The sequence below is a fragment of the Maniola hyperantus genome, chromosome 24 (assembly GCF_902806685.2).
Source record: "Maniola hyperantus chromosome 24, iAphHyp1.2, whole genome shotgun sequence".
Taxonomy (NCBI): Eukaryota; Metazoa; Arthropoda; class Insecta; order Lepidoptera; family Nymphalidae; genus Maniola; species Maniola hyperantus.
In genome coordinates, this window is record NC_048559.1 from 5,393,270 (window position 1) to 5,402,141 (window position 8,872).

The 8,872-nt window shown below is 38.2% G+C and overlaps 1 protein-coding gene across 1 annotated transcript; it reads left to right on the plus strand.

The window, feature by feature from the left end:
- The first annotated feature begins 567 nt into the window (after positions 1-567).
- On the plus strand, positions 568-7,862 carry LOC138404015 (uncharacterized). The gene is made up of 2 exons (XM_069506746.1): positions 568-1,561; positions 4,666-7,862. Exons 1-2 carry the CDS (start codon positions 1,307-1,309, stop codon positions 7,111-7,113), a joined length of 2,703 nt encoding a protein of 900 aa, XP_069362847.1. The 5' UTR covers positions 568-1,306; the 3' UTR covers positions 7,114-7,862.
- Positions 7,863-8,872: the final 1,010 nt, after the last annotated feature.

Here is an 8,872-nt window from a genome sequence, read left to right on the forward strand (position 1 = left end):
CTTACTAATAATACTAATAACTTGCCAATAACATTCACCAAAATCAATCACACATTAGCAAAATATTAATGGATATATTGCACTTAAATAAAATAATCACCCTGTACCAGAATTTAAACATCATACACGAAGGAGTGTGCACAGAACACTATTACTCCTACCGTAGTGTGAGTGAGCGTCTTACGCTCGTCATATTGTGTTACTATTCCGCTGTGATATAAATAACGAACTTTTTCTTACCTACCTACATTTATCTATAAATTTAATGATTGTGTTTTTACCTACTAAGTATATTTAGTTTAAAATAACCTACATTTAGTTCAATGTTGTTAGTTTATATAAGTAAGTATTGTTATTTAGCTTTAAGTATTATACCATTAAATTAATGTGCTACGTGTACCTATCTACTGTCGACGGCATTGGTGTACGGAAAAACTTATGATTTAAAGTTTATGATTACACCTAAACTTATTGTAAAATGTACATATTCTTCCTAAATAAATAAATTATTTATTATTATTATTATTATTTTACTGTGCACATTATAAGTTGTGGCGTGTACAAAATGTTCCTGCGATCCGGATATATCGGATTATAGGGTTGGTGGTTTGTACAACCTAGTCGGCATCGACGTGGTGGCGGATTGTCATCGATGGTGTCACCCCTGGAGATTGGAGCCAGGGGTTTCAGCCTGAAGAGTGAAGATAAAGACCAGGCTGTGACGTCAGCGGCCAGTGGTGGAGCGAGAGGGCAGATCAACCGAGGACGTCACGAGGACCCGATGACAACACGGGCCGACCAGGAGTGCGAAGTTGGTGCGGAATATAGTGAGTGAAGTGTGCCGTGATAAATTGTGAGTACTTTATTAATTATTCATTTGTCAAGCTAATTTGGACCTTCAGTCAAAGAAATAAATTCGAGCAAAATTGGACCTTAAGTCAAAGAAGCAATTAACTTTAACAAATTAAAGCTAGTGCATGGACATAGACTAATTCTCGAAGAAAAGTGAAGTGACGGGGAATCCATGCCCAAATTTCGTCTATGTCCCTAATTCTCAAACACTTAGAAAATTTTCGATATTGGAACATAGAATTAGTTAAGTTATAATATGGACTTGTGAAATTTTCTATGTTGAATTCTAACTTGTAAAATATTTGCGGTCTATTTTGGACTTGTGATTTTTTAAAAATTGAACTTTAACTTGTGTTTTATGTTTAAATTTATTTGTCGATTAGTTTAAAATTTTCTTTGTTTAAGTTTAAAAATTTCTCATTAATTATTTGTTTACGCGCTACATATCATAGCCATGGAAGTTTTCGATAAACTTCAGGAGGATAATAAGGAGCTTATCTCTAAGGCTAAAGTCAACTTTAGGAAATCACCTAAAGATCGTATCACGGTTTCATATGTAGAGACGCGTTTGGAGGCTTTAGAGAATCAATGGCAAATGTTTATGGATGTGCATAGACAAATAATTACAGAAGTTACTAAGAAAGAATTGGAAACGTCTAGTTATTTTAAAAATTCAATATATGATACAACGGAAGAAATATATTTAGATGTATGTTTTTTTTTTTTTTTTTTTTTTTTTTTTTAATACAATAAAACTTAAAGCTAGCCTTATCTAATTACTATATAAATCATGACCGCGTGGAATGGTGCCAAGAATACTGGCTGCATTTCCGCGCTGGACAGCCAGGCTGATCCGCTGCGCAAAAAATGAGCCAGCCCTTCTGTCACCAGTTGAGGCTATTAATCGCGGTGAAATGTCTCGTAAAAAATTTTTAGCACTAAGACTCCATGGCCCCAGGGTCTCCACGGCAAACGGCACAAAAATGTAACTCTCTATAAGAGAGGCATACTTGCGCCGCTTGCCGTTTTCAGCTGTTTCTGCTGCGGCTCCCGGTCTTGATGCTGTCTTCCTGATATGACACGGGGCCAATGTGTCAACGCAAGTTGCGTCCCACATTAGCGCCCGTCCCCGTTCCCAGGGAACCAGCGTCAATCCATCAGGTCTCTTGCCATCATCCCGACTAATCCCTGCCGGCTCAATGAGCGCAGGAATATTTATGGTGGCAAGAGCTCTTTTAATTGTATCGTTAAGAGAGCCATGCCTAAACAGCCTACCGGAGCTCCTTTGGCAAGAGAGTCCGTGGATTCCAAATTTATCAACCTCTTTTCCACACGGACATCTGTGCTGATGGCACAGTGGTGTTCCCAATCTGAGACCTAGAGCCACACGAAAACTTTCGTTATCTAAAAGTGTGCCGAGATTTTTTGATGGCAAGGCATGCAGCCAATACCCAGATTCCTTTTCGGATAATGCTAGAAGCCTGGCACGATCTCTGTCACTTGTAAGATTTTGAACCAAATTCGTATGTGTCAGTTGAACCAATGGCAAATCCCAAAGTTTTTGTGTAGTACGTTCCTTCGGGATGTCGACATTGGGACATCTGACCTTCCAACTCTCTAGGGCCTCTGTGGCATAGGTCAATGATGAATTGGATTTGAGAATTTGAGAGCTAAGCTCTTTTATACTATGCACAGAGGACAGAAAAGCCGGAAGAGCTACACTGGAAATTTTCCTCACGCCGATGCCACCGTACTTGACCGGTAAAGTTGCTTGGTTCCAGGAGTGCTCATCAAAAGTTAAATTTAGAATTTGTTCTAGTGTACTTTTAAGGGTGGCATCCATGTTATCGAGTAGTCCATGAAATTTCCAAATTGGGCTCGCGCGGAGAATGTAAATTAATTTAGGTACAAAAGGCAATATTTTAGGATCGAAAATGCAATGTGAGAATTTAGAGTGCCCAATTTGTCGGTATTAGCCGAAAATGTTCTGACTTTTTGATCCAAGAGTGGTTGTATGGATTCATTATAAAGAGGAGCACCGAGAAGGCAAAGTGAACGTTTATCAAGTATTTTAATATTAGGTGAAATTTCATTGAATAATTCAGAGGCCAATAGAATTCTTTCTTGCGACAGTTTTTCTGTAAAAAACAATTCGCATTTCGAAAAATTAAGTTCTAAACCAATTTTCCCAAACTGTTGCTTAATATGATTAAGATCTTTTAGAACGTCATCCACGTTGCCCCCAATGGTTCCATCATCAAGATACCATATGTTAAATTTAGATGTTAAATTTGAGATATGGTTATGGATCCCTAAGCTGAACAGGGCCGGACCTAAAGGATCCCCCTGCTGAACGCCTACAGAAGACTTAATATCGCTATCTCCAAAGAATAATTTAGAAGCAGAGCTGTAACATTGCCAAACATATGGGTAAATTTCAGGAAGTTGCGTTGAGACTTCTGTCAGCAAAGTTGCCCTGTCCAAAGAATTAAAAGCATTCTTTACATCTACTTTCAGCAGTACCTCAACCTCGCCATTCGTTAAGAAAGTACGAGCCGAATGAACTGCTGCTTCACAACCTCCTTTACTGCCGAATCCAACTTGAATAGGTTGGAATTTATCCTTTAGGGTAGAGACTATGTGACTACACGCTAATTTTGACGCCAAACGGCGAAAAGTACAGCCAACAGCGATGGGACGGATGCCACCATCTTTCTTATTGAAAGCACAAAGCCTCGCGCCATAAAGGAATGGTAGAAAGGATGAATTTACCTCGCCAGATAACATGAAATTACATAGTCTGGTAATGTCGCTCAGTAGCGCCTTGCCGGCGTCCCCAGCAGTAACTCCCACAAGATCCTTAAGATGTTGTGGCGTTATGCCGTCCATGCCACCAGCAGAGCCACTAGAAAACGACATTATCGCAGCGTAAGTTTCTTCATCCTTTATCTGTAAATAAGAAGTGTTAGAAGGTGGATCTGGCAGCACAGAATCGGTATTTGGTAAGGGATGCTTGTCACGTAAGGCTTCCAGCGTTATATCATTGAATGGAGCCAGTGTATCACTAGAAAACAAAATGCGGGCGGCGTTCCCCATCCATAACCTTGTTTTCCACAATTTTCTTCAAATTGTAATTTTGTGTTCGAAATGAGCAGTCAGGGATTGGAAAAAACGCGATCAGCCAAACTATTTTTTTTTTAATTTTGTACATAGCGACCCGATTTCTGACTTATTAACATAGAAATGTCTATATGCAAAAAAAAAGAGGTTTTGCCAATCTAAAAGTGAATTTGATAGCACATTTTGGATTGTATGTGATAAGGATCTAGCTAACGATATCCTAGCTCCTCGCGGAATGCGTTTTATTAATGGAATATTTTGACTGTATTTGGATAATAAAATTTCAAATGGTACCTGGTTATCGCTTCCTGATTGGGTTTGATCGCACATCAAATTTGGGCAAGTAAGAGGCCGTGTAGGCGGTCCGTGACAACGTGCGATGTGAATATTAAGGCCTTTGCGACCCTTAAACTGCCTGCCATCGCTACAGTGGGGGCATTCTAGGTATTCACCTTGAGAAGCACTGGGGTTCATACTTCGAAACACGTAAAAATAAAAACACTAAAACACTACACAATAGCGTCTATAAGCGCGCGGAGCCCCGACAGCGGCAACCAGGAGGCCTGCAGAGCAGGCGCTGCCCGTTGAGGCCCCTGAAACAAAAAGTGCTGTTAGTATCGCATATCAGGCGTGAAAATAATACCACGGGGTATTTCGCGAATAAGTGCCAATTTGATGCCAATATTATTCCAGAATAACCGAGCCAAATATTTAATAAATAAAAATTTTGAAACGAGCAAATTTTTCTCATTGACATCATATTTAGATTATAAAACTGAATTAAAAGAAATGTTATTAAAATTAAAAGGCAAACGCGAATCATCTGTAGAGTCAGTAAAGTTATCAAGTGAAGATAGTAAATCTAAATACTTTGTTAAATTGCCTGAGATTTCCATACCGAAGTTTTCTGGAAAGTACCTAGAGTGGACAAGTTTTAGAGATCTTTTTACTTCATTAATACACAACAATCCTAAATTGGATGACGTTCAGAAACTACATTATCTTAAGAGTCATTTGTCTGGAGAAGCAGAGCAGCTTTTAAGACATGTTCCCATTACTGATAAAAATTATAGTGTTTGCTGGACTCAGTTAACTAATCGTTACAATAATAAACAATATTTAGCTAACAACATTTTACGGCGTTTCATGAGTCAGAAAACTTTGCAAAATGAATCGTCTAGTGCCATTAGAGAATTATCAGACAATATGAACGAATGCCTTAGTGCTCTACAAAATATAGAGATAGACATTAGTAACTGGGACATTATTATTATTTATATTGTGAGTCAAAAGCTGGATCCTGAGTCCAGGAAGCAATGGGAATCAAAGGCAAATGAGTCAAATGAATTGCCCACTTTGTCTGTTTTTAAAGAGTTTCTTGAACACAAGTTTAGATCTCTAGAATTTTTGAATGCTAAGCCTAAGCCTTCTATTGTAAACAATAAGGTCAATGTTTCTCATGTAGCGAATTTTAATGGTTTTAATACATCCAATCAGTCCAAGGTTATCTGTCAATATTGTAGAGGCGATCATAAATTAATAAATTGTAAAGATTTTGCGAAGATGGATTATAATACCCGGCATGACTTTGTCCGAACTAGTAGGCTGTGTTTCAACTGTATGGGCCAGAACCATCCTGTTTTTTCATGCCGTCAATCCTCTAGATGTAGAGTTTGTAGAAGAAAACATCATTCTCTACTTCACCCTCAAGCAACGGAGAATGTAGAGTCGGAAAAAGTAGAGTCAGAGAAGGTAGAGTCAGAGAAGGTAGAGTCGGAGAAGATAGAATCGAAGAATGTAGAGTTCAGCGATAATGGTGTATTTGTTTCCTCAGCAACTACATCACAAAGCGATATAGTTACCTGTTGCTCAAATGTACATAGTCAAGTCCTATTGGCTACAGCTCTTGCTAAGGTTGAGTCGAGAACAGGTGGTACTGATTTAGTTGTGAGATGCTTGTTGGATCAAGGTTCAACGGCTTCCTTAATCTCGGAGTCAACCGTCCAAGCATTGGGACTAAGAAAAATTCCAAATAAGACTTACATCTCAGGAATTGGCAATCAGGACGAGTCTTTAGCTTCGATGTACATGGTGGAATTCAGATTGAAGTCTATTCACGATCCGGAATACACTTTAGTTGTTAAGGCTCATGTGCTTAGTAAACTGACATCTTTTCTTCCCTTTAAGAAGGCAACCGTTCAATTATGCCCAGATTTAATTGGGTTAAAATTAGCGGATCCGAAGTTTGATACACCAAATAAAATAGATTTGTTGCTTGGCGCAGATGTGTATAGCCAGATTTTAATTGATGGTCTCATCAAGGGTCCTCCCGGGTTTCCCTTAGCCCAAAACACTCAGTTGGGATGGATCTTATCTGGTCAGATTCACTCAGGTCTTCAAGAATCTGAGGCGCAGCAAGAAAACAATATCGTTGTCAGCATGCACATCCAAAGTAATGAAAACAATTTACTGAGAAAATTCTGGGAGCTAGAATCAGACGATGTTTGTTCTAAGGAGAAAATGCTAACTGACGATGGACGGAGATGCGAGGAGATTTTTACTAACACCTTGACCAGAGGTGATTGTGGACGTTGCGTGGTGAAGCTTCCTTCTCGAGACGACAACCCAACCTGTAAGAAAGGAGGATTTGAACTACAGAAATGGGCAAGTAGTAGTAAGGAGTTCATAGAGAAAATAGGAAAGGGAAGAGGTGAAAGGGAAGCAGAAGTTAGAAGAAGCAAGAAGTTAGAAATAGGCACAGGAAAAGAAACGGAAGCTATACAGAAGGTATTAGAACTTACCTGGAATAGTAGCACCGACGAGTTTGAATACAGTGTCCAACTCCCACCAATACATGTTCCAGTAACAAGGAGAAAAGAATGGGTTACTTACCGGTCTGAACATGTTCAGTCAAAAGACAACCCTGCCGATAGCGCATCAAAGGGTGTCAAGGATTACGATAGTTTAAACTTGTGGAAGAAAGGTCCCTCTTGGCTAAGTGAAGTTAACATAAATTACAGTCCACATGAAGAATGCCAAGATACCAAATTAGAAGAGAAGCCAAGAAAGATTTGCTATACAGTAGAGAGTGTTGAGTTAAACGAAACTTCTTTACGAGATTCTCAATGCTTCGAAAACTAATTAGAGCTGTTGCTTTCTCAAGAATATTGTGAAGTGACCAAAGCCCCCGAAGTACTAATTTCCCAGCTTGTCTAACTCGTCAGGAGATGAATGAAGCGTTACAGAAGTCTATCAGTTATTTTCAAGTTAAGTTCTTTTCGAGGCCATTGTCAACGTTAAGTGATCCGTTCCCGTGGACAACTGGACGTTTTCTGGTAGGAGAGCCACTTTGCTCGTTCCAGATGCCAATTATGAGAAGTTTAACATCAGTGGTTTCCGTAGATGGCACCCACTCAAAATGACTCAGTTTCTACACCGTTATCGTTGGACTCGCCACTCTTCCGAATCTAGAATTGGAGACTGTTTCACTGAGAGTGGTTCTACGAGGTAATCGTTGACAAGCATACTGTTTCGGACAATGTTACACGGGTGATAAGCTTAAGATGCAAAGGCACTATCATTAAAAGACCAGTTTCTAAGATTTGTATTCTCCCTGTTACTGATTAAGTCACTCGATTAGAACCATCTTGGATGTGAATAATTTTATAGTTTTGTAATTTAATTGTGTATTTTGTAGAGTTATAAGATTATAGTGCTTTCTAGTGTTAGTTAAGTTTGAGTTTGTCAATTTCTGTTATTTTTTTTAATTTTAGTATGCGCTATTCTATAGAGCCACCATGGACTAGAGATTATTCACGATAATTGTTAAGCTCTAGAGTTGTTACGCAGAATACTTATGAACCATTGGTTCATGGTGGGCGGAATGTATAATCTGCTAAGACATTTTAAAGTTCATAGTGTAAGGAAACATATTATGTCGAGGCAAGTAAAAATTGTTGTTGTTCGAAGTTTGCAGTTGTCAGTAAATAAACAACCATAATACCAGTGACCTGAAGTATTATTTTACTGTGCACATTATAAGTTGTGGCGTGTACAGAGGGTAATTACTACATTATTTGATACTGTACGCTCGAAATTAAGTATTATATCGATTAATCTCGTCATTATCTAGATTTATTAATATATGAAACATTGATAAAAATACTGATTTTAAAGTTACGAGCCTCAAAAGTTTTAACACTAAATTTATGACAACTTTGAGCGTAAATAAATAAGATTAGGGGTATGAAAATTCTAAAGAAATTTAAGATTAGACATAGTTTATTTATTCATTAGTTGAAATAACTATACTTTGCAAACATAAATTCAGTGGTTTTTTCTCAAAAATACTTTTCCTAAACCCTTGATATCGGTGAAAATCATCGTGCCTAGAGACCTTTCTCATAGAATGTCAAGTGAAAAGCAAATAGGTTTGGTTGAGCGGCCTGCGTCACCTTAAGATTACGGTTAAACAGTAGGTACGCGGCCTAAAATAATGTACTTCGGCCTTTAGAATGACATTTCGGCTTTGTAGAGCGTTGCGTTGTTTCTGTCACTCGTACCAATATAACGTTTTGTCGGTATCAGCGACAGAGACAGTGCTCTACAAATCTGCTATCTCCTTCTAAGTTCTAAAGGTCGATGTACACATCAGTTTCGGCCGCGTAGGTACCTACTGTACCCTAGTTTCAATTAGTTATTTTAAAGAACAACGTTTTTAATTTTATTCATTTTAATAATATTTTTCGCTGATTTTATGGTTTTAATAATAATTTAGATTCCAAATCTTTTTGGTCATAATTTTCTTTCATTTTCGATATACCTACCTAATATAATAAACTAGATTTACTTTAGACTTTTTTATCCCTCTAGGGGTTGATTTTTCTGAACTCCTTTAGGG